This window comes from Aquarana catesbeiana, linkage group LG06 (genome assembly GCF_042186555.1).
Source record: "Aquarana catesbeiana isolate 2022-GZ linkage group LG06, ASM4218655v1, whole genome shotgun sequence".
Classification (NCBI taxonomy): domain Eukaryota; kingdom Metazoa; phylum Chordata; class Amphibia; order Anura; family Ranidae; genus Aquarana; species Aquarana catesbeiana.
The window spans coordinates 392,831,889-392,858,947 of record NC_133329.1 but is presented as its reverse complement, the minus strand read 5'-3'; the positions used below and the strand labels follow the sequence as shown (position 1 = coordinate 392,858,947).

The 27,059-nt window shown below is 46.1% G+C and overlaps 1 protein-coding gene across 1 annotated transcript in view; it reads right to left on the bottom strand.

The window, feature by feature from the left end:
- LOC141147196 (sterol 26-hydroxylase, mitochondrial-like) overlaps positions 1–24,465 on the bottom strand; it is a 48,149-nt gene extending 23,684 nt beyond the window's left edge. Inside the window, exon 1 of the mRNA XM_073634350.1 lies at positions 23,907–24,465. Coding sequence (XP_073490451.1) covers positions 23,907–24,407 — 501 coding nt within the window. The 5' untranslated portion in view covers positions 24,408–24,465. The remainder of the gene's footprint in view (positions 1–23,906) is intronic.
- Between the last annotated feature and the right edge of the window lie 2,594 nt (positions 24,466–27,059).

Sequence of the window (27,059 nt, the reverse complement as noted above, 5' to 3'; positions counted from 1 at the left end):
TCTCCTAGAGGGTTATCTGATGTGGGGAGGAGCCGCGAGAGCCGCCGGGGGACCCCAGAAAAGCAGGTTTTGCTATAATAAATATCCCCAAAAAATATATATAAAACAAACATTTTTTTCCCCCTCAGTTTAGGCTGGATACGTATTCTTTCTACATATATTTTATTTTACCAAAAATATCGCAATAAGCATTTATTGATTGGTTTGTGCAAAAGTTATAGCGTCTACAAAATAGGGGATAGTTTTATGGCATTTTAATTTTTTTGTTTTTTTTTTTTTTACTAGTAATGGCGGCGATCTATGATTTTTATTGGGACTGTGACATTATGGTGGACACATCGGACATTTTTGGGACCATTGCCATTTATACAGCAATCAGTGCTATACAGATGCATTGATTCCTGTGTAAATGACACTGGCGGTGAAGGGGTTAACCACTATGGGGCAGTGTAGGGGTTAAGTGTGTCCTAGGGAGTGATTCTAACTGTGGGGGGGAGGGGCTATGTGTGACATGACACTGATCACCGCTCCCGATTACAGGGAGCTGTGATCAGTGTCCTGTCACTAGGCAGAACGGGGAAATGCTTGTTTACATTAGCATTTCCCTGTTCTCCGCGATCACACCCACGGAGGTTGCGGCACGCGCACGCAAACGGCTTCTTAAACGGCAACGTACAGGGATGTTAATCTGCCTGTATGTGCCTTTCTGCCGACGTATATCGGCGAGCGGTTAAAGCAGAGTTCCGTTTTTTAGTTTATTAAAAGTCAGCAGCTACAAAAAGCATAGCTGCTGACTTTGAATAAACAGACACTCACCTGTCCCACGGTCCAGCGATGCGGCCGCCCGGAGCCTCCGTTCTCTCCCCCTCCTCTCCTCGGCGCTGTCATAGCAACTGTGGGCACCCGGCCGTGACAGCTTACGGCTTCACGACCGGGCGCGCACTGCTCATGCGCGAGTCACGCTGCACTCTGCTATTGGCCAGCCAATCTTCTGGGACCGGTACCAGAAGATCGCTGGCAGGGAGTTGCCGCCTAGGAGGCCAAAAAGAGGAAGTGGGACGGGAAGTCCCACTAAAAAGAAGATACACCACCCTGCCCAAAATAAAAAAAAAAAAAAAAGAAAAAAAAAAAAAGGACTTGCCAAATGTGGCATATCAGGGGGTGAGGAGTGCTTAAAGTGGAAGTTCCACTTTTGGGTGGAACTCCGCTTTAATAATAAAGATTGAACTTGACTTTACTTGATGCCTTCTTGTTCCCAGTCAGTGGAGGTTTGCTTTTACAGAAGAAATGCGCCATCTAGTGGGCATATACTAACCTAACACGTTCTATTCACTGAAAACTGGGGAAAAAAAAAAAAAAAAAAAAAAAAGAGAGGAGGCACTTACAGTAAGTCGTCATTTTAGTCTTCTTCCACGAATGAGCCATTTTAACCTTTTAAGTTCATTCGTTTATAATAAATAATAATATAACTAATAATAATAATTTGCTCCTAAAAAATGTCCCAATTGAACAAGAATTGCATTTCCAGGACAGGAGGTGAAAAAATACAAAGAAGATATAATCCAAAAAAAGGTAGCCAATGCACCCACCTAATTTCCTGTCTGGAGGACATCCAGCATCATCTAGCCTATTCCTCTCCAGCCTAACTGTCCCTGACCTACCCCTTTTTATTTCTTGGATTTCGGTTCTTTCAAATCATGGAGACTCAACATCACATGTGGGCGTAACCACAGCTTCCCGTTTTTAGGAAGCCAAGTACAGCACCCTGCTGGCTCCTCCCACCAATCATGATCTGCCTCCCACGATTGCATAGAGAAGCACAGAGATGTAGGTGTCCGTTTATGAAGCTGAACAGTGGTAATCCCGAGGATCGCAGCTGATCTCAGTCCATTAACCGTTTATGAAACAGATGATCTGCCGATGAGCTCCGCACATAGAGAAGCTCCGACTTACGGACACAGAAACGACCAGTTTTTGAAGCTGCAATCTCAGAACTTCACTGGCGATCTGCGTCAGAATTCACCAGCTCAGAGCTGGTGAATCGGGGAGTAAAGAGAGAATCCTGGGGGAAGGAGGAAGAAGATTTTTGACTTCCTCCATCAGACCCCCCAAGACAGTAACCATGTCCCCCTGCCATGTATGTAAAAGAAAAAAAAAACAAACAAAAAAAAAAAAACCACACAGTTGTGCTCATAAGTTTACATACCCTGGCAGAATTTATGATTTCTTGGCCATTTTTCAGAGAATATGAATGATAACAGATAAACTTTACTTTCACTCATGGTTAGTGTTTGGCTGAAGCCATTTATTATCAATCAACTGTGTTTACTCTTTTTAAAATCATAATGACAACAGAAACTAGCCAAATGACCCTGATCAAAAGTTTACCTACCCTGGTGATTTTGGCCTGATAACATGCACACAAGTTGACACATCCAGTGATGCACTGACATTTCTGGATTTTGAGTCATGGGGAAAGCAAAAGAATTGTCAAAGGATCTGCGGGAAAAAGCTAGCTGAACTGTATAAAACAGGAAAGGAATATAAAAAAAGATATCCAATGAATTGAGAATGCCAATCAGCAGTGTTCAAACTCTAATCAAGAAATGGAAAATGAGGGGTTCTGTTGAAACCAAACCATGGTCAGGTAGACCAACTAAAATTTCAGCCACAACTGCCAGGAAAATTGTTCGGGATGCAAAGAAAAACCCACAAATAACTTCAGGTGAAATACAGGACTCTGAAAACATGTGGTGTGGCTGTTTCAAGATGCACAATAAGGAGGCACTTGGTTTATACATATGACCTTGACCTGTATCTACACCAAAGATACAATCCATTTATTGCAAATCTTGGACAACCTGGTCATCCCAGACTCGGCCCTCCTAGTTACAATCGATGTGGAATCGTTATACAACAGTATCCCCCATGATGCTGGAGTAGCAGCCATTGAACGCGTCTTGAGGCAACGTGCTACTACTGATTGGAAGTTCAAGGCCTTTATACTTCAGGTGCTCGAATTCATTCTTAAACACAACACCTTTTTGTTCAGGGTCTCCCACTACTTCCAGGTGCAGGGAGTGGCTATGGGGACGTGCTGCGCACCCTCATACGCCAACCTGTACCTGGGGGAGTGGGAGAAAGATTTCCTGCTGGGGGAGGGGTCGTCTATGTACTCTGACCACATCTGTATGTGGCAGAGATACATAGACGACATTTTTATCATCTGGGATGGCTCCGAAGAGGCACTCAGAAACTGCCTGAACTCCATGAATATAAACAGCTTTAACCTCTTTTTCACCATGTCATATGACCCCAAGGAAGTCAACTTTTTGGACATTACCATCTTTAAAGACCAGATTGGTGGACTCTCATGTAAGCTGTATAGAAAAGAGACAGCTGGTAACACACTGTTACACGCAGACAGCTTTCATCCAGAGCCACTGAAAAAATCCATTCCATTCAGTCAATTCTTAAGATTAAAAAGGAATTGTAGTACACAGGAGGACTTTCAACGAGAATCTAATGAATTAACCTCCAGATTTATGGAGAGAGGATATACCAAGACAGCTCTCAAGAAAGCGTTTAATCGTGTAAAAAATATAGAGAGACATGGCATGATCTTCAAAAAGAAAAAGATTTCAAAAAAATGCAGACACCACGACCAGAATCATCTTGAAATACTCAAATGAACACCAACAAATAAGGAAAATAATTTCTAAACACTGGTCAATTCTCAGGGAGGATCCAATTCTGGGCAGTCTAGTAACACCAAGACCTCTAATCACCTACAGGAAATCCGGCTCCATAGGCAATACACTCACACAGAGTGAATATAAAAGGAAGTGCGAGAAGAGATCCCTGTAAAACTTGGGGCACATACCCATGTGGATCGTGCGCACAATGTGGAGTCATAGGAAAAAGAACCAAGATAACCTTACCTAGTGGGGAGATTTTCCAGTTGCGACACTTTGCTAACTGTAGAACACGGGGGGTAGTCTACTTAATGCAATGCCAGTGTGGGGCCTTTTATGTTGGCCAGACCCGACAGGAGTTTGCCAAAAGAGTGGAAAAACATATACACAGCATGGGCATAGGCAATCTTTACCTACCTTTGGGTAGGCATGTAGCCAAACAACACAATTATAGGATGCCCAAGGTAAACTTTACAGTTCTGGACAGACTCCATATACCAGCCAGGGGGGGTGATTGGAACAAGATCCTGCTCCAGCGCGAAATGCGCTGGATCAGGCATCTTAGGGCTACCACCCCCCCCTGGTTTGAATGAAATGGAGAGTTTCAGGCCCTTTTTGGAGGGCTTTGGGTCGGGCAAAACCGACTAAGATGCCCCCCTACTCTCCATTCCAGCGGTCACTCATCCCTCTAGATGGGCCACGCTCTCATTCCTCTAAATCCTTCCTTATGTGGGTTATTCTCCATGAGTAAACTTGGCGTAGTTATAGGCATCAGATAGATATTTTTCTCCTAGGGGAGTTTCTTCAATTTTAATTATTAGATGGAAAGAATTAAGATGATGATCTGAATGTTCTCATTATTTTGTGTAATTTTTTCCTCTTTTTGATTAGAGGTATTGCTATCATCTGGTTTGGGCATTCCAGCCCTTCCAAACGACATTTATGTGGTAATATTCTCTTTGTTCAATGTATTATCAACAACCAGGGGTTCCTGTTTATGTTCTGCACTCTGCCCCCCCTTCTGGGGTATCTCTGGGTTTAACTTGGTAGGGGGGGGGGGGGGATCAGTCTCCTTGGATTTTCATAGACAGGGGTTTTTTTTATACCCCCTGCATCCTATACCCTACCCGGCACAGGGGGGCCGCCGTGTTAGATATACACGGGGGCCTTCCAATTTCTCCCTTCCTTTGGTTTTCTCCTCAGACAGGGAGCTTCTCGTGTCGGTGGTTATTAGTCCCAGTCTCCCCCTCGCCTTTTTTACAATCCCAGTGCACGTGGGGACTTATGTGGTTTTTGTACATATAATTCCTTCAATATTCAAATTTAGCCCATTACTTATCATACCCCCCCCCCCCCTTTTTTTCTCCCCTCCCCTCTTTCCGCACTCTGCGGATTCAAGGGGAGGGTGAATACATTGTAACAGCATGTTCTCTTCTGCATAAGGGTACATGCAGGGGGTTCTTTGAGAGCGATCCTGTCTTGTGGTTCACTCCTCTATGGGGACAATCCTTTTCGCTTGGGAGGATCTAACACCTGTATGGGCACAGCCCTTTCTTAAAATGGCAGCGGGCTGGCCGCTTACGCTGCGGGATGCGTGTAGGATCCAATGCAGGCTCCCCACGGCACGCATGCGCTACCCTGCAGCGTCGTCCGTCTCCGTGGCGATGCTCTCCGTCGCCACGGATCGGACGCGGTAGTGGTGCGCATGCGCGGCCTTGCGGCGTCATTGGTTTCCGTGGTGACGCTTAGCCCACATCACATAAAGGACGCCTGAGACGGCAAGATGGCGTCATTCTCCCCTCGGGAACCACCGAGGGATGTCAGGGCAGACGTTTGGCCCATTTCTCTTTACCATCCCTGGAGCACTTCTCGCTTGACATCTGGCAATAGTAAGTGTTATGCCGCGTACACACGGTCGGACTTTTCGTCTACAAAAGTCCGACAGCCTGTCCGACAGACTTCCTGCGGACTTTCGGCGGACTTGCAGCAGACTTTCTAACGAACGGACTTGCCTACACACGACCACACAAAAGTCCGACGGATTAGTACGTGATGACGTACACCGGACTAAAATAAGGAAGTTCATAGCCAGTAGCCAATAGCTGCCCTAGCATGGGTTTTTGTCCGTCGGACTAGCACACAGACGAGCGGACTTCGGGGTCCGTCGTACTTACGACGTAAAGATTTGAAGCATGCTTCAAATCTAAAGTCCGTCGGATTTGAGGCTAAAAAAGTCCGTTGAAAGTCCGGAGAAGCCCACACACGATCGGATTACCAGCCACCTTTAGTCCGTCAGCGTCCGTTGGACTTTTGTAGACGAAAAGTCCGACCGTGTGTACGCGGCATTAGTTTTTCCAACTCATCTGACTTTTGCACATGGGAAGTTTGTAAACCCTTTTTCTTTTTGCTTTAGGGAGGAGGTTTGGGGATTTGGAGGATGGTGAGGGGTCCGTGCGGATGTACAGGGGATGGGGGATGAGATGTGTGAGTGGAGGGTCCTTACAGGCCTTCCCTCGCCCCCCCCCCCCCATTCCTGTCCTTTCCCCTCCCTCCCCCTTCATAATTTGTGGCCTCTTTTTAAACTATGCCCCCTCCTTTTTTATACAGCTATCACTACCTGATGCTGAATACGCCAAATATTTGGATTCAATGCATATCTCCAGCCGTCTCGTAGGAGTTATAGGATATTTAATCTTTGAAACCTTGGTACTTTCCACCCTTGTTGGGAACCTCTGTTTGTCCACAAGATATCCTGGAAGGATGTGAGTGATAGAACCTTTGTACAATTCAGGAATTATAATACATTGACTAAAAGTAATATAAATAGTAATATGACGTTTTTGATTTTCTAGAATGTGATGCATTTCCCTGAAGAAGACTTATCATAAAAACATACAGGTTGAAACGCGTTGGAAATTCACCACGCAACGCCACGGTTTTCATCTGTGGTGATTGTATTGAGTGGTGTGCTGTATCACCTTTCTTCAAAATTGTTTTTTATAGCTATGCAATAGGAATTTTTTACACCAACTTTTTCTACTTATTTTGATTTTGTATAAATAAAATCAATTTTATTGTGGATCAAGAAAAATTAAGTAAATTTATCTATTTTCATTGCCTCAAAAATCCCGTTAGAGGTTATATATAATGTTCTACAAATAAGGAGGCACTTGAAGAAAGATGGACTGCATGGTCGAGTCGCCAGAAGAAAGCCATTACTACGCAAATGCCACAAAGTATCCAGCTTACAATAAGCCAAACAGCACAGAGACAAACCTCAAAACTTCTGGCACAAAGTCATTTGGAGTGATGAGACCAAAATTGAGCTTTTTGGCCACAACCATAAACTCTACATTTGGAGAGGAGTCAACAAGGCCTATGATGAAAGGTTCACCATTCCTACTGTGAAACACGGAGGTGGGTCGTTGATGTTTTGGGGATGTGTGAGCTACAAAAGGCACAGGAAATTTGGTCAAAATTGATGGCAAGATGAATGCAGTATGTTATCAAAAAATACTGGAGGAACATTTGCATTCATCAGCCAGGAAGCTGCACATGGGATGTACTTGGACATTCCAACATGACAATGATCCAAAACACAAGTCCAAGCTGACCTGTCATTGGCTACAGCAGAATAAAGTGAAGGATCTGGAGTGGCCATCTCAGTCTCCTGACCTCAATATCATTGAGCCACTCTGGGGAGATCTCAGCCCAAGAATTTAGAGGAACTGGAGGCTTTTTGCCAAGAGGAATGGGCAGCCTTACTATCTGAGAAGATAAAGAGCCTCGTCCACAAATACCACAAAAAACTTCAAGCTGTCATTGATGTTAAAGGGAGCAATAAACGGTATTAAGAACTGGGGTATGTACACTTTTGATCAGGGTCATTTGGGTAGTTTCTGTTGTCATTATTTAAAAAAGTAAACACAGTTGATTGATAAATTAATGGCTTCAGCCAAACACTAACCATAAGTGAAAGAAAAGGTATAGTTGCCTTGGCCAATTGTTAGGAGGTCAATTGATTCCACCCTGATTCTGGAATTGCTGCACTTCTCTTTTCTCTCGTCACTAGGTGGCATTAGATAAGACAAGGGCATTGCAAGGACAGAGTAGGAATAGATGGGGTATCTCAGCCAAGGGGCAGGAATCTTATTGGGTCTCTTGGCCTGCTGGGAAACAGTGGCGTTACTAGGGTTGGTGTCACCCGGTGCGGTAAAACATGGTGTCACCCCCCCCCCCCCAGCATGACAGGCAGTATTGCACTGAGCAGGCTAGCGCATTATGTGCCTCTCACGCCCCCCCCCCCCAGCCTGCCGCAGTGCTAATTGATAGTGTCACCCAGGGCATTCATCTCAGAGAAAAGGTGCAGGAACTCAACGATGCTCCACACCTTTCCCCAAGTAGGGGGGTGGAGGGTTGAGCGTGCCACAGCAGCTGGGAGTGGGAGGGTCCTTAAGGGTCATTAAATACTATGAGGGTGCTACATACAGAGTCAGAGGTCAGAGTTCAGGTGGGTGCAGGGTGCAGAGTTCAGGTGGGTGCAGAGTTCAGGTGGGTGCAGAGTTCAGGTGGGTGCAGAGTTCAGGTGGGTGCAGAGTTCAGGTGGGTGCAGGTGGGTGCAGAGTGCAGGGTGTATGTGGGTGCAGAGTTCAGGTGGGTACAGGATGCAGGTGGGTGCAGAGTTCAGGTGGGTGCAGGGTGCAGAGTTCAGGTGGGTGCAGAGTTCAGGTGGGTGCAGAGTTCAGGTGGGTGCAGAGTTCAGGTGGGTGCAGAGTTCAGGTGGGTGCAGAGTTCAGGTGGGTGCAGAGTTCAGGTGGGTGCAGAGTTCAGGTGGGTGCAGAGTTCAGGTGGGTGCAGAGTTCAGGTGGGTGCAGAGTTCAGGTGGGTGCAGAGTTCAGGTGGGTGCAGAGTTCAGGTGGGTGCAGAGTACAGGTGGGTGCAGAGTTTAGGTGGGTGCAGGGTGCAGAGTTTAGGTGGGTGCAGGGTGCAGAGTTTAGGTGGGTGCAGGGTGCAGAGTTTAGGTGGGTGCAGGGTGCAGAGTTCAGGTGGGTGCAGGGTGCAGAGTTCAGGTGGGTGCAGGGTGCAGGTGGGTGCAGAGTGCAGGGTGTATGTGGGTGCAGAGTTCAGGTGGGTGCAGAGTTCAGGTGGGTGCAGGGTGCAGAGTGCAGGGTGCATGTGGGTGCAGAGTTCAGGTGGGTGCAGGGTGCAGAGTTCAGGTGGGTGCAGAGTGCATGGTGCAGGTGGGTGCAGAGTGCATGGTGCAGGTGGGTGCAGAGTGCAGGGTGCATGTGGGTGCAGAGTTCAGGTGGGTACAGGATGCAGGTGGGTGCAGAGTTCAGGTGGGTGCAGGGTGCAGAGTGCAGGGTGCATGTGGGTGCAGAGTTCAGGTGGGTGCAGGGTGCAGAGTTCAGGTGGGTGCAGAGTGCATGGTGCAGGTGGGTGCAGAGTGCAGGGTGCATGTGGGTGCAGAGTTCAGGTGGGTACAGGATGCAGGTGGGTGCAGAGTTCAGGTGGGTGCAGGGTGCAGAGTTCAGGTGGGTGCAGGGTGCAGAGTTCAGGTGGGTGCAGGGTGCAGAGTTCAGGTGGGTGCAGAGTTCAGGTGGGTGCAGAGTTCAGGTGGGTGCAGAGTTCAGGTGGGTGCAGAGTTCAGGTGGGTGCAGAGTTCAGGTGGGTGCAGAGTTCAGGTGGGTGCAGGGTGCGGAGTTCAGGTGGGTGCAGAGTTCAGGTGGGTGCAGGTTGGTGCAGAGTTCAGGTGGGTGCAGAGTGCAGGTGGGTGCAGAGTGCAGAGTTCAGGTGGGTGCAGGGTGCAGAGTTCAGGTGGGTGCAGGGTGCAGAGTTCAGGTGGGTGCAGGGTGCAGAGTTCAGGTGGGTGCAGGGTGCAGAGTTCAGGTGGGTGCAGGGTGTAGAGTTCAGGTGGGTGCAGGGTGCAGAGTTCAGGTGGGTGCAGGGTGCAGAGTTCAGGTGGGTGCAGGGTGCAGAGTTCAGGTGGGTGCAGGGTTCAGGTGGGTGCAGGGTGCAGAGTTCAGGTGGGTGCAGAGTTCAGGTGGGTGCAGAGTTCAGGTGGGTGCAGAGTTCAGGTGGGTGCAGAGTTCAGGTGGGTGCAGAGTTCAGGTGGGTGCAGAGTTCAGGTGGGTGCAGAGTTCAGGTGGGTGCAGGGTGCAGAGTTTAGGTGGGTGCAGAGTTCAGGTGGGTGCAGGGTGCAGAGTTCAGGTGGGTGCAGGGTGCAGAGTTCAGGTGGGTGCAGAGTTCAGGTGGGTGCAGAGTTCAGGTGGGTGCAGAGTGCAGGTAGGTACAGGCTGAAGGTAGGTACAGGGTGCAGAATGCAGTTAGGTACAGGATGCAGAGTGCAGTTAGGTACAGGGTGCAGGTAGGTACATGGTGCAGGTAGGTGCAATTAAGTACATGGTACAGGTAGGTACAGGGTGCAGGTAGGTACAGGGTGCAGGTAGGTACAGGGTGCAGGCAGGTACAGGGTGCAGGCAGGTACAGGGTGCAGGCAGGTACAGGGTGCAGGCAGGTACAGGGTGCAGGCAGGTACATGGTGCAGGCAGGTACATGGTGCAGGTACAGGGTGCAGGCAGGTACAGGGTGCAGGCAGGTACAGGGTGCAGGCAGGTACAGGGTGCAGAGTTCCACCACTAAATCACCATCCTGGACAGAACTGTCTTCCCCCTCCCAGCACAGACACCCATTCCCCCTTCCTGTACAATTAGCACATATTAAACTTTCCCCTGTGAACACAGACCTCAGATACAGCGCGGCTCAATCCAGAGAGATGTCCCTCCTCACAGGCTCCCCTCATGACCTGTAAGACACGTCAGACCCGGGGAGGAGCCACCCAGCAAAAGCTTCCCCTCCCCGGCTCTAGTGTGACAGGCAGGGGCGAGCGATGCTTGCTGCGGGAGTGTGGACAGGTGCCGAGAATCTGGCCGGAAAGGAGCGCTGTGTCACTTCTAAATACAGAAGCCTGGCTTCCGTGTTTAGAAGTGACAGTACTGAGTGGAAAGCACAGGGCAGCAACGTAGATGGCGGAACTCTCTTCCATCACGTTCCAGCTGAAAAAGTCCTGGTGTCACCCCTCTTGCGGGTGTCACCCGGGTGCGGACCGCACCCCCGCACCCCTATAGTGACGCCACTGCTGGGAAAGCCTATCTGGGTGTGTTCAGGTGATTGGGGTTCTGTGCCACCTGGACGGCTGTCTAGGTGGACATATGTTGTACTGCCCCTGGATGCTAGGCCAGAGCCTGAGGCCTATCCCAGGGACATCTGGCTGCTAAGCTGTCTGAGGGCCTATCCAGAAGCAAGAGAGCAGCGCAGGGTTGGGATTGCGGCTTGCAGTCCAACCAGAAGTGATGGTTCTGCTGGCCAGAGAACCTGTCATGGTCAGAGGTAGAGGGCAAGCTGTCGCCACTAAGGGACCGTCCACCTTATCGGGGACCACAGCGAGTAGCTGAAGCAAGTACCGGAGCAGTATTCTCACCAACTGGGGATGGTGAAGAATTGGGAAACTTCAGCAAGGTGTCAAGCCAGGGACCCAACCAGTGGAAGTAACGCTTGCAGGACCTGACTGTGCTGTCTGGAAGGGATGTCTGGATTGCAAGCCTGGCTACACAGCTACACAGAACTAAAAGTCTTTTTATAGGTAAAATGGTGGAGTGCGAAGGCGAGTACAGCCTGTGTGGGTGGAATGAAGGGGGGAGGGGGGGGGGGGGTTGGTTGTACAGACAGGTTCTCTTTTTTTGAAGAATAAACTCCAAACCAAAAATGTAATATATGGCAATTTAGCAGTTCTTAGATGTGGTGGCTGCATTAGTTTTCTTCTTGCATTGCTCTCTAGGTGCATACTGCCTTAAACATTCGTACCAGTCCGTGCACCGTCCAGCCGCAGCAGCTTACAATCTCTAGTAGAGTTTTACAAGCTGCCGGCGGTGCCCCTGTGCTCTCCTCCCGCACAAAAACACCGGAATTTCATGCATGGCGTGCATGAGGCCTGATAGAAGACAATAGTCAGAGATTGTCGCTGTTGAAGAAGGACCATAAAAAGGGAAAAAGGGTTAAGTGCACTGTCGCCAACACTGATAAGGGAAACACTGACCCTCCACTGATAACACTGTGCAGACTTCTAGAAAAACAAACACTGAAGATCATATAGACACAGATATCTCTAACTGCTACCACTCTCTCTTTCTCTCTAAATACATACATAATTAATAATAATATTTTATTATATCTTTTCATGTGACAACACTGAAGAAATGACACTTTGCTACAATGTAAAGTAGTGAGTGTACAGCTTGTATAACAGTGTAAATTTGCTGTCCCCTCAAAATAACTCAACACACAGCCATTAAAGCGGAGTTCCACCCATAAAATCAACTTTACATTATTGTGCAGCAATTAACATAATCAACGACATTTGGAAAAAAACATTTTTTTTTTTACTTACTATTTCATGCCTGTTGCCATGTGGTCCCCTGTAATCTGCCCCCTTCCTCTCCGCTGCGCCTGACGTCATTTCCCTTGGCGCCTGTGCTCGCTAGTGCTCCTGGGAAATGAGTGTCATCATTTCCCAGGAGTCAGTGGGCAGCACCGAGGGCTAGAATTGCTGTATTTGGCAACCTGTGAAGTTTCCTGCGCTGCTACGTGCTTTTACTGCGCATGCGCGAGAACGGGCGGTGCATGCTGGGAAATACAGCAGTGCCGTCTCCCGGAAGATTATGCTTGTGTGTTTCGCCTGCCCACAAGTAAAAAGGGAATGCCCAAGAAGGCTGAATCAAAAGGTAATTTTTTAAAAACAAAAATAATAATAATACATTCAGCGCCAATGACAAGAATAACCAATGTTTAATATACTTTCTACAATAGTAAGATAATAAAAAAAAAAATAAAAAAAAACACCTCATGTGTGGGTGGAACTCCGCTTTAATGTCTAAACCCCCAAGTGAAAATATCCAAATTGGGCCCAAAGTGTCAATATTTTGTGCGGCCACCATTATTTTCCAGCACTGCTTTAACCCTCTTGGGCATGGAGTTCACCAGAGCTTCACAGGTTGCCACTGGAGTTCTCTTCTACTCCTCCATGACAACATCACGGAGCTGGTGGATGTTTTTGTGCTCCTCCACCTTCCGTTTGAGGATGTCCCACAGATGCTCTTATATCACTTATCCTCAGCTTCTTTAGCAAGGCAGTGGTCATCTTGGAGGTGAGTCTCTGAAGGGAGGGGATCATGTTCTGCTTCAGTATGTCACAGTACATGTTGGCATTCATGGTTCCCTCAATGATCTGTAGATCCCCAGTGCCGGCAGCACTCATGCAGCCCCAGACCATGACACTCCCACCACCATGCTTGACTGTAGGCAAGACACACTTGTCTTTGTACTCCTCACCTGGTTGCCGCCACACACGCTTCACACCATCTGAACCAAATAAGTTTATCTTGGTCTCATCAGACCACAGGACATGGTTCCAGTAATCCATGTCCTTAGTCTGCTTGTCTTTAGCAAACTGTTTGTGGGCTTTCTTGTGCATCATCTTTAGAAGAGGAGGCTTCCTTCTGGGATGACAGCCATGCAGACCAATTTGATGCAGTGTGTGGCGTATGGTCTGAGCACTGACAGGCTGACCCCCTCACCCCTTCAACCTCTGCAGCAATACTGGCAGCACTCATACGTCTATTTCCCAAAGACAACCTCTGGATATGACGCTGAGCACGTGAACCCAACTTCTTTGGTCGACCATGGCGAGGCCTGTTCTGAGTGGAACCTGTCCTGGTAAATCTCTGTATGGTCTTGGCCATCGTGCTGCAGCTCAGTTTCAGGGTCTTGGCAATCTTCTTATAGCCTAGGCCTTCTTTATGTAGAGCAACAATTCTTTTTTTCAGATCCTCAGAGAGTTCTTTGCCATGAGGTGCCATGTTGAACTTTCAGTGACCAGTATAAGTGAGTGAGAGCGATAACACCAAATTTAACACACCCGCTCCCCATTCACACCTGAGACCTTGTAACACCAATGAGTCACATGACACCGGGGAGGGAAAATGGCTAATTGGGCCCAATTTGGACATTTTCACTTAGGGGTGTACTCACTTTTGTTGTCAGCAGTTCAGACATTAATGGCTGTGTGTTGTTATTTTGAGGGGACAGCAAATTTACACTGTTATACAAGCTGTACACTCACTACTTTACATTGGAGCAAAGTGAGAGAAAGAAATATAATCCAATCTGCAGCACCTCAATTGGTTCTACAATATCCATATGTGCAACAGTTTCAGATCTCGGCGGCCCCCTCTGCAATTATCTGTATTAGATAATTGACTGTTCCTTGAGGATGGTCAAAAGGCACATCACAGATAAATAAAGGAGAAAAAACACGCAAGCATGCAAATTAAAATATTCAATTTTTCTGTTGCTTTACCTGTGTAGCCAGGTGCTACAATATGGAAAAGGAGACACATTGCCTTTTATTCTTCTCTCCCTCTACTGAGATACTGATGTTATGCTGCACCATTCTCCTGCAGCCAGCAGGGGGAGAGCTAAGGCCAAACAGACCCATAGACTTCTATGCAAAGCGCCAAGAATCCTGGGAGTTGTAGTTTAAGATGGAAGCCATATATTGGCTATAATATAATGGTTACACTACAAATTTCCCAAAATGCACTGTGCAGTAGGAGGAGTGGAGAGATGATTATTATTATTAAACTGCCTTGGAAAGTTCTTCCTCTTGGCTCCAAGGGAGGTAGGCCTAGTTCACACCTATGTGTTTTTTGGTGCTTTTTGCAGACACGCACTACAGTTAATTTAACATGGTTTCCTATGGGGCACGTTCACGTCCATGCTTTTTTCAGCCACTGCATTTTTGGAAAGGGTGATGGACTTTAAAAATGCAAAACGGTACTTGTTTTGCTTATTTGGTTCAATAGATGAGCTGAAAAAAAAAAAAAAAAAAAAAAAAAAAAAAAGGGGAGCACTTTTTTACCATGATTTTGCCACGATTTGCATTTTTTAATCTGCCCAACAAATTGGCCAAAAAAAAGGCATTAAAAATGCAAAACTCAAATTGCAGCAAAATCAGGTGTGCAGAAATACAAAATGCACAACAAAAAGCATGCAGAAACAGATCAAAAGCAAACTGCATCTGTGTGAACCAAGCCGTGAACCGTATGCTGTGTACACACGGGCGGACTTTTTGACCGGACTGGTCCGACGGAACGAATGCGTCGGACAATTCGACCGTGTGTGGGCTCCATCGGACCTACAGCGGACTTTTTCTGTCGAAAATCTGACGGACTTTAGATTTGGAACATGCTTCAAATCAACTTCCTTATTTTAGTCCGGTTGTACGTCATCACGTACAAATCTGTCGGACTTTGGTGTGATCGTGTGTAGGCAAGTCCGTTCGTTATAAAGTCTGTCGGAAAGACCGTTGGACCTTTGTGTACACGGCATTAGAAAGAGAGCACTTGTTTGAATGTTCCCCTGCCAGCTGGAGACCATGCAAATGGACCTCTGATGCCGTGTACACACGATCGGAATTTTCGTCAGAAAAATCTTGGATGGTTTTTCCGATGGAAATCCGCTCAAGCTTGCCCTGCATACACATGGTCACACAAAAGTTCTCTGAACTTTCGACAGTCAAGAACACGGTGACGTACAACACTACGACGAGCCGAGAAAATGAAGTTCAATGCTTCCGAGAATGCGTCAAATTGTTTCCGAGCATGCGTGATTTTTGCGCGTCCGAATACAAACGCATTTTCGGATAGGAACTTTTCCCAACCAAAAAAATAGAGAACATGCTCTCAATCTTTTGCTGGCTGGAATTCTACCAGCAAAAGACCGATGGAGCATACACACGGTCCCATTTTCCGACAAAGAGCTCTCATGGGAGTTTTGCTGGCGGCATTTCCGATCGCGTGTACGCGGCATTAGCCTGAGACCGGGACTGGGAGTAAGGGCTGCCCACATCACAGGACCCACAGGGAGACTGGAGCATTCACTCGCCCTCTGCTTCCCACCGATCACTGGAGGCTTTCAGGGTGAGACTGATGGGGGGGCTTCTACAGTGAAGTCACCACAGCATCCCAGGGACTTGTGAAAGGGCTGTTCGCCCATTGCTGATACTCCTATCAGGCACTGAGCCACTCATAGCAGGACACCAAGTGCACCCAGTCCATACTACACCCTATACCACATTATACCAAACCTTTACCGCATATGAAATACATCTACCATGAACCAGTGCTGAAACTATACCGTACCTATCAAACAAAACCAGATATAGTGTAGCGCAACCAAAAACAAATAAATCAAGTCCAAATATTGCAAAATTCCATCGTTTTGCAACTTTCAGTAACAGTGACTTCAGTGACCACCACCTCTAGCTGGAACGCCTGCTCACCTCCAAAAGTTGACCCCACTACAGAGTCACACACGCCTGTGATTGTGTCTCTCAGAAGGCCTCGGGAAAACAACTCCTCCTCCTCCCGGTGGTGAAGCTCATCAGAGAGCGGAACGCATACAGGTGTGAGGTGCCGCCATTCAGGGCGTTTTCTCCGTTTACATCATTATTGATAATATTCAGGTTTACATTTGTAGGTGAGTATTTTATTCCCAAGTAAGGGGCCTTTCACACCTGGGGATCCGTTTTTACTCCTCCGCTTGCTCAGCGGAGATCGCTCCGTTGATCCCACTGAGTCGGCGGATGAGAAGTCAGTCTCTGCACACTGTGCAGGGACGGACCTGTCAGAGCGCCGCTCTCCCCTATGGGGGGGGGGTGGGGGGAAATCGGATGATTACGGATCGTCTGTCTGTTTTCATCCGATCCGATGATGGATGGAAAAAATAGGGTTTTCCTCCGTTACACTTTTTCGGATCGGAGCAGGTCAGATGTCAGTGGACATGTCACCGCTGACATCCGTCGCTCCCTAGAGGTCTATGGAGCGCACGATCAGGTCCGCCTAAAAAACTGACAGGCGGACCTGAACGGTCCGCAGGTGTGAAAGGGTCCTTATAGTTTTAATAAATGTTATTAGCAGAGAGCACTATGGTTTGCCTTTGTTTTGGCCATACATGATTCCTGGGAGGAGGTCTGAGCTGTCTAGGTGCACTGCGATGAGGATTTGTTGTACCTGAAAAATCCTGAGAGATATTACACCAAGCGCGTGCGACTCTGCAGGGAGGAAGAGGAAGAGGAGTTTTCCCACGGCATCCTGAGAGACTCAATCACAGGCGCATGCGAGTCTGTAGTGGGGTCAACTTTTGGAGGCGAGCAGACATTCCAGCTAGAGGTGGTAGTCACTGGTAATTTATAAACTGTCACTGAAAGTTGCAGAACGGTGGAATTTTGTAGCATTTGGACTTAATTTATTTGTTTTTGGTTGCGCTACATTATATTTTGTTTTGTTTGATACATTGAGAGTCACATGTGGTTACACTGTAAGTTGCTGCTCGATTCATGATTTCTCCCTCTGCTGCCCAAAAGTAGTACTGCACAACCATAAAACAAGTCCCAAATACTTTTCTAGTGTGCGTGTGTATAAGGAATTATCTATTTCAGATCTTCACAAACATACATATTTTTGTAGCAAGAACAGACAGAATCACAGACATCCATTATCACCCTTATTTTTAAACCTGGCAACAGAAACCTACGATGTGCGGCCTAAAAACCTGAGAGATATTACAGGGCAGTGGCGGCTGCTGTCAGGTCAGAGCCGCGAGACCCGCCAGGTGGGAGGGTCGTGACCAATTGGTCATGGATATTTATTGGTATTTTTTACATTTATTTTCAATTATAGGCCGTCCTTCCAACTGTTTGGCCTCCAACTGGTGCTCCTATCTGTTCTGTCCTGGAGGTTCTCCCTTTTTGGGAGGGGGAAGGCCCGGTATTCCCGGCTTCTTGATTTGTTTTTCCAAACACAGAGAAAACCATCCTCTGTGGGGGTTATTCTAATCTCTTCATGAGATAAAGCCTTTCCTCTTGTTTTTAATATAAACACGGAATGTTTTATCTGCGACACCCCCACAGTACATGTAAGTGCATCTAATATAATATAAAAAATGTTTGTTTACAAGGAGTATATGCACTTTTTTGAAATAATTTGTATTGATAGTACATATCTTTTGCAATGTCATAGATGCACATCATGTGTGTTTCCCGAAGAACACCCCTGAGGAAAGAAATTATCTGAAACAAACAATCAGGTGATGGATCACATTACACTGTGTGCTGCAATATTGGTGTCCTACATACAGATCTGTATTCATTCCAAACATCCAATTAACATGTTTTGCCAAAAAAATAACTTTGTTACATTTCAATTACGTTTAAATATTTTTTGTATAGATATTAATGCCTTTAAAGTCCAATTTGGGGATACTCATTTTTTTGCCTATTCTACAAGTGGGGTACTGAGCTGTATACCTTGATCTGTATACCTGGTGCGGTATACCCTGATCTGCGATGAGCCTAAGCTGTATATCCTGTCCCGGGGCTGTATACCCTGTCCCGGGGTGCTGGGGCTGTATACCCTATCCTGGGGTGCCGGGGCTGTATACTCCTAACACTATGGGTGGAAGCAAGTGGAATACAGGGGGTGGAGTGGGTGGGGCTGGCACTCCCCCCCATCCTAAAACTTCACCAGCCGCCACTGGCCCTAGCTATGTGCTGTAGTTGAGAGGCTAAATAGTATAACCATGGGTTTGAAAGGGCTATTCCACCTGCTTCCTTCGGAGGGCACTGCAATTGTTCCAGTCTTATGCCCCGTACACACGGTCGGATTTTCCGAAGGAAAATGTCCGATCGGAGCGTGTTGTCGGAAATTCCGACCGTGTGTGGGCTCCATCGGACATTTTCCATCGGATTTTCCGACACACAAAGTTGGACAGCAGGAGATAAAATTTTCCGACAACAAAATCCGTTGTCGGAAATTCCGATCGTGTGTACACAAATCCGACCGACAAAGTGCCACGCATGCTCAGAATAAATAAAGAGATGAAAGCTATTGGCCACTGCCCCGTTTATAGTCCCGACGTACGTGTTTTACGTCACCGCGTTCAGTACGATCGGATTTTCCGACAACTTTGTGTGACCGTGTGTATGCAAGACAAGTTTGAGCCAACAACCGTCGGAAAAAATCCATGGATTTTGTTGTCGGAATGTCCGAACAAAGTCCGACCGTGTGTACGCCCTATTACTCTGGCAGTTGTATGGTGCCAAATAAGGGACCTACAAATGGAATTAATAATATGTGTTGTTTCAGCGGGACAACCATCGGAGAATTGTGGAGCACATATAGAATCTGCGGCATTAGGTTCATTTTGATCGAGTTGCTCCGACCCACCGGAGAAAGTTTCCATCTGGACCATACCTTACCCCGATCATGGCAAGGGGTTAAATTTAATGTAATATACTCCAAGGGGTGGTGTAACCTGTATACCTAAATACCAAAATTCAGTAGAAACCAGAATATCAAGTAAGGTAACCATCTGCAGGTCCGGTTTCCAACATAAGTGAGGACTTTTTGAAGCCAATTTGAGCATGTGCTGATCATGTGCTTCTTAAAAAAAAAAAAAAAAAAACCCCACCCCATTGGAATCCATGCGTCTGTCACCCTGCATGTAGATTAGGGGTCAGGCGCATGGATTTAGGGGGGTGGAACCCCTGTTCCCCTTATGGATGGGCTGCCACTGTTACAGGGGATCCCACTGGAAGGACAAGCTTTTCTTTTATCACACATGATGGACATCATGGACTCATTTATATTAAATAGCCCAGCAGACTACTGCAGGGCAACCAGAACCTTACACAGGGGTACTAAATTAAAGAAAACCTCTGGCCTTCCCTCAGGTCTTGTACAAGTTCATCTTCAGTAATACATTTTCTTACACCCCATTCACATTTGTGCCACTTGTCCTGCAACTTTGGGCATCAAAGTCACATGACAAGTCGTACCCCACGTTTTCCAATGATACCCATTCATATACACTCACTGGCCGCTTTATTAGCTACACATGTTTGGTAACACAAATTGCTAAATCAGCCAATCACATGGCAGCAACTCAATGCATTTAGGCATCTAGATGTGGTGAAGACGACTTGCTGAAGTCCAAACCAGAATCAGAATGGGGCCGAAAAGGGGATTTAAGTGACTTTAAAACATGGCATGGTTGTTGGCGCCGGACGGGCTGGTCTGAGTATTTCAAAAAACTGCTGATCTACTGGGTTTTTCACGCACAACCATCTCTCGGGTTTACAGAGAATGGTCCGAAAAAGAGAAAATATCCAGTGAGCGGCAGTTGTGTGGAAGGAAAATGCCTTGTTGATGTCAGAGGAGAATGGGCAGACTGGTTCCAGGTGATAGAAAGACAACAGTAACTCAATTAACCACTCGTTACATCCAAGGTATGCAGAATATCATCTCTGAACGCACAACACATCCAACCTTGAAGCAGATGGGATACAGCAGCAGAAGACCACACCGGGTGCCACTCCTGTCAGCTAAGAACAGGAAACTGAGGCTACAATTGGCACAGGATCACCAAAATTGGACAATAGAAGATTGGAAAAACGTTGCCTGGTCTGATGAGTCTGGATTTCAGCTCCAACATTCAGATGGTGGGGTCAGAATTTGGTGTAAACAACATGAAAGCATGGATCCATCCCGCCTTGTATCACCGGTTCAGGCTGCTGGTGGGGGTGTAATGGTGGGGGGGATATTTTCTTGGCACACTTTGGGCCCCTTAGTACCAATTGTTTAATCACCACGACCTACCTGAGTATTGTTGCTGACCATGTCCATCCCTTTATGACTACAGTGTCCCCATCTTCTGATGGCTCCTTCCAGCAGGATAATGCACCATGTCACAAAGCTCCAATCATCTCACCACTGGACAATGAGGTCCCTGTACTCCAATGGCCTCCACACTCACCACATCTCATCCAAAAAAAAAAAAAAAAAGTCAAATTTTGTTTGGGTGCAACGTCAAACGACCGCCCACTTGCCAGTTAAAGCGACGCAGTGCCGAATTGTAAAAAACGGCCCGGTCATTCAGCAGCCAAATTTTCAGGGGCTGAAGCGGTTAATCACAACTGGGGTTTTTATTTTTTGCTAAAAAAACAAAAAAACGCAAATTTTGAAATGTGCGCTGATGAGGCTGCACTGATTATGAGGCACCGATAGGTGGCACTGGTTAGCAGCAGTGGGTCTGGAGTGTGTGTGACCGATGTCCCGTTTACTCCAGACAGTAAATTGGCTTTTTTTTCCTTCTCTTCGATTACCGGCTCTGTTTACATCACCTGATCAGCGGTCACTGGTTGACCGCTGATCACGTGATAAGGGGCCGGATCGGAGTCGATCTGTGATCAGCCAAGTCTCATGGACTCGCTGATCCCAGACTGACCCGAGAGCGTCCCGCAGGGGGCGGGCAGGCATCACATGCGCAGGAGGACGTACATGGATGCCCTCCCGGCAATTTAGGCCCGTGCTGTAGCCGTCTTTCGGGTATGGCGTTGGCAGCAAGAGGTCAATCTTGATCCATGTGGAATGTTTTTCATTCATACAAAATATAGGAGTGACTCAGGAATATACCACATTGTGACCACTAGATGGAGCCGACAGTCAGAGGAAATACACATTCTGTATTAGAGGCTTTATGGGGATTATTTATGACAGCTGCCGCACAGCAAAATGTTTTATAAATGGACCCAAAAGTAATGGAGCCATCGATAGCAATAAAAGCCTGATAGGGGTTTTAATCATTTCCAAAACTAAAAAAAATAATAATAATAATAATAATAATAATAATAATAATAAGTTTAAAATGAAAAAATAAAAAGATAAAAAAAAAAAAAATAAATAAAATGAAATAAACTGACTTAAGGATGATCCCTCCTGTATTGATTTGTATTGTAAGTGTACTGTCTGCCCTCATGTTGTAAAGCGCTGCGCAAACTGTTGGCACTATATAAATCCTGTATAATAATAATATTAATTGGGTAATATTTTGCTTTCCCTTGCTCCTTCCCAATCAACATGCTAAATATATTTATATGAAAATCTGTTGTCATTACATTTCTTATTTTCTATCCAGTTCACCGGGTCTCGGTGCCCATTCTCCTCTGACATCATCAAGGAATTTTCCTTCCACACAACTACCGCTCACTGGATATTTTCTCTTTTTCTGACCATTTTCTGTAAACCCCGAGAGATGGTTGTGCGATCCCAGGAGATCTTTTGAAATACTCAGACCAGCCCGTCTGGGCACCAACAACCATGCCACGTTCAAAGTCACTTCAATCCCCATTCTGATGTTCGGTTTGAACTTCAACAAGTCGTCTTCACCACATCTAGATGCCTAAATGCATTGAGCTGCTGCCACGTGATTGGCTGATTAGCAATTTGTGTTACCAAGCAGTTGAAAATGTGTACCTAATAACATGGCCGGTGAGTGTAAATGATCTAGTCCACCCCCCCCCCTCCCAACAGACAATGATGGTGTCCAAAGGTTCCTCCTGTGCTCCTTCATCCTGAGTGGGGACACTCTAAGGCCAGGTTCGTGCCTGTTCACCGCGATTCAGGTCCGAATTTCTGCCTGAATTCACACCTGAACCGATCCCAAACACGCACAGGACCCTTTTTTCAATCCGGACCTCGGCCGCCCCAGACATGTGTGAACCGGCTCCATTGAGAGCCAGTCACACTCGCACGTCATGCAAACTGGATGCGGGGAAACCCCCATGTGTGTGAACCCAGCCTTATACAGGAGGTGTGTTACCAGGTGAAAACAGAGGAAAAATCCTGAAAAAGAAAACTAATACAGCCACCACATCTATTGATTGGTAAGCTGCAATAAATTACATTTTTGGTTGTGGATTCAATACCTTTTAAAAGAGGGAAATAAGGATTTGAACTCATTAAAGGCATAGAGGTTGTTAACCTAACAAAGTGGAGATTATTAACCACTTCTGGACCACCGAACGCCGATATACGTTCCTACTTTGGGGACAGATATCGTTGTTATGGCAGCAGCCAGCTGCCATAAACCCCGGTATCCTCGTGTTCGGCCGGCAGTCCGCTACAAGAGAAAAGTGGTCTCTGCAAGATCACTTTTACGGGTGGCGGGAGAGGGCCCCCCCCCCTCCCGCCGCCGCTTACCGGAGCCGTCGGCAGTGGCGGAGGTGATCCGGTCCCCTCTGTGGCTGGGTATGGAGACAAGTGAGGGGAAGATGCCCGCCCCCCCCCCCCCCCCCGTCTCCATGATATTGCAGGGTGGAAGAGACGTCAAAACGTCACTTCCACCCATAGCTCTTAAGGGGGTCTTTTTTTTTTTTTTTTTTTTTTAAATGATTTTTAAAAAAAAAAATTTTTATTGTATTTTAGTCTAAATATGAGATCTGATGTCTTTTTGACCCCAGATCTCATATTTAAAGAAGGTCCTTTCATGCTTTTTTTCTATTACAAGGGATGTTTACAAAAGTAAACATAAAAGTGACACTTTTTTTTTTTTTAAAACAGTGTAAAAATAAAAAAGTAAAAGAAGAAAAAAAAAAAATTTAAAACGCGCCCCATCCCGACGAGCTCGCATGCAGAAGCGAAAGCATACGTGAGTAGCGCCCGCATATGAAAATGGGGTTCAAACCACACATGTGAGGTATCGCCGCGATCGGTAGAGTGAGAGCAATAATTCTAGCCCTCCTCTGTAACTAAAAACAAGCAACCTGTAGAATTTTTTAAACATCGCCTATGGAGATTTTTAAGGGTAAAAGTTTGTCGCCATTCCACGAGCAGGCGCAATTTTGAAGCGTGACATGTTGGGTATCAACTTACTTAGCGTAAGATTATCTTTCATAATATAAAAAAAAAAAAAAAAAAAAAAAGGAGGGCTAACTTTACTGTTGTCTTATTTTTAATTAAAAAAAAGTGTATTTTTTCCCCCAAAAAAGTGCGCTTGTAAGACCGCTGGGCAAATACGGTGTGACAGAAAATATTGCAACGACCGACATTTTATTCTCTAGGGTGTTAGAAAAAAAAAAAAAAAAGTATAACTTGTAAAAAAAACATCTAAAAAAAGAGGCTCGGTCCTTCATTGTTTTTTTAAAAGGTGAAGGTTCACTTTGAATATCCAATCATAATCTAGCATGCACTTTGCTAGAACAGCCTCTACTTCTGTAGCAAATCACCCTGTAACTTAGAAAGTAACAGCAATGCATACCTGTAACTCATGAGAATAGAGCAAGTATCCTCTGATGAAGAACCAATAGAGATTGGTGAGCAGAGAGGGTCCAGGCAAATCGTCGTAGGTCTTCAGGTTTTTGTCCTCCGTTATCGCGGTGGTTGCAGCTCCACTTATTGCTCTGTGCTGATGTGTCCCCCCTACTCCATTCACTGCTCGGTGCTGTGTCCCCCCTACTCCATTCACTGCTCGGTGCTGTGTCCCCCCTACTCCATTCACTGCTCGGTGCTGTGTCCCCCCTACTCCATTCACTGCTCGGTGCTGTGTCCCCCCTACTCCATTCACTGCTCGGTGCTGTGTCCCCCCTACTCCATTCACTGCTCGGTGCTGTGTCCCCCCTACTCCATTCACTGCTCGGTGCTGTGTCCCCCCTACTCCATTCACTGCTCGGTGCTGTGTCCCCCCCACCCTACATGGCTGCAGCAGTACAGCCCTGGGCCAGCGGGAGAGAACGCAGCGTCTGAGCGAGGGCGCTATCATGGCTGTACTGTGCACCGTCTGTTATCATCAGCCTGGGGAAGTAAAGGAAACAGCATTCAGGGACTTCCCACTGTTGACATTCCAAGGGAAACCATTACTGCAGCAGCCAATCAGCAGGACACATACATACTACATGCAGCACAATAGTCACATTTCAGCCAGCAATCTTTTAAAGCAACCTTACTTAAAGTGTATGTCCAGCTAAAACAATTCAAGGATTGGGACCGCTGTCATGTATCTACCACACCCAACTGTTCTCTATTTGGAGGATCTGTCTAATATTACTCAAGGGGTTGATTTTAAACCGGAGAGAGCAAAATCTGGTGCAGCTCTGCATAGAAACCAATCAACTTCCAGGGTTTTTTTTTTTTTTTTTCAAATCTTAATTGAAGAAGCTGAAGCTAGAAGCTGATTGGCTACCATGCACAGCTGTTCCAGATTTTGCACTATCCAGGTTTAGTAAATCAACCCCTAAGGCTCGATTCACACATATGCATGTTGCTTTTGAGCGTTTCTGCGGCTTTTTGCCGCGTTTTGTGTGTTTTTTTTTTTTTAAACTGTATACAATCTAAAAAAAAAAAAAGCCAAAAACGCAAAACGCGTCAAAAACGCTGCAAAAACGCTGTACTTGCGTTTTAAACGCTGTACTTGCGTTTTTGATGCTGGTCCATTGAATTCTATTACATGAAAAACGCTGCATTTTGCATGAAAAAAAGTCCCTGACCCTTTCCAAAAACGCAGAGGTACAAAAATGCATTGATGTGAACGTGTTCTATAGGAACCCATGTTAAAAAATTCCCATGCATTTCTGCAAAATGCATCAAAAAATGCGTTAGTGTGAATGGAGCCTTAGGCTCCATGCACACTGAAGCTCATAAACAGCAGTTTTTGGGAGTTTGGGCGTTTTTTTTTTTTTTTAACAGCCCATAAACTCCTCTCTATGTTATCCTATGTGTCCATGCACACATGCACGTTTTTGGATGTTTATCAGCAGTGGAGATTACGGGCTGTTTTCTGAACACCATAAAATCGCGTTCAGTAGTTTTTCTGACCACAAAAACCGATAAGTCTCCATGCACACTGGACGTTAAAATAAAGTTATAAAAAAACGCCAGTAGCTTTGCATCGAGTCTTTCAACATTTTTTTAACATTTTTGCAATAGCGTTTATTAGCGTTTTCTCGCATCAGCGTTTTTTTAGCGTTTTTTTTTTTTTTTTTTTTTTACAATGGATCAAAAACATTAAAAAATGCTGGTGAGACACGTTTTTGAGCGTTTATCGACGTTTACCAGCGTTTGAGCGTTTGTCTTTTTTTGTGGTCAGAAAACAGCCCATGAACTCCACTGCTGATAAACATCTAAAAACGCCCATGTGTGCATGGACACATAGGACACTGAAGCTCATAAAACGGCCGTTTTTGGGCGTTTTTTTTTTTTTTTAACAGCCCATATAGAGGGGAGTTTATGGGCTGTTAAAAAAAAAAACGCCCAAACTCCCAAAAATGTCCGTTTATGAGCTTCAGTGTGCACGGAGCCTAAACGCTCCAAAAACGTGGCTCACCAGCGTTTAACGTTTTTGATCCATTGAAAAAAATAAAAATAAAAAAAAAAGTAAATTAAAAAAAGCTGATGCGGAAAAAGGCTAAAAACCGCTAATAAACACTATTGCAAAAACGTTAAAAAACATTGAAAGCTACTGGCATTTTTATAACATTATTTTCATGTCCAGTGTCCATGGAGCCTAACGCCCCGTACAGACGTTCCGATTATCGGGTGACAAAAGTCGCTTCCGGACAGATTGTTCTATAATCTGATCGTTAGTACGCAGCTTTCGACAGCCGATCACGGCAGTCCGTCCAACCAAATCCGAAGGGACAAACAGGAAAACTTCGGTCGGACGACAGCCCATCCTAAGACAGTCGTGTAATCAGTACAGTATGCGACCGCTAAAAGTCGCATGCTCGGAAACATGAAAATAAACCAGGACACAGGGGGTCACACGTATTTGACATCATTTAAAATACGTAGCTACGCACAGCGGAAGATTTTTCCAGAAACGTACGACAAAAACCTTACACACATTTTGCGCTGTTGTATTCGATCTTAGTTTTATGCAACAAAATGCGAACGATCTGTCGTACGATAAATCGGGACGTGTGTACGGGGCATTAGGCTGCTTTCACACTGAGGCGCTTTACAGGCGCTAAAGTGCTAAAAATAGCGCCTGCAAAGCGCCCTGAAAGAGCCGCTCAATTCTCTCCAATGTGAAAGCCCCTGGGGGCTTTCACACTGGAGCGGTGTGCTTGCAGGGCAGTCAAAAAAAGTCGCTAAAAGCGGCGCTAAATATAGTATAGCTAAATATAGTATAGTAATATAATATATCTAATCAGCTAATTAACTCAAAACACCTGTAAAGGTATCCAAGCATAATAATGGAAAGTTGAGTGAAAGGAAAAAGTGTGGTAGAAAAAGGTGCACAAGCAACAGGGATAACGGCAGCCTTGAGAGGATTGTGAAGCAAAGGCCATTCAAGAATTTGGGGGAGATTCACAAGGAGTGGACTACGGCTGGTGTCGGTACTTCAAGAGCCACCACACACAGACGTATCCAGGACATGGGCTACAACTGTCACATTCCTTGTGTCAAGCCACTC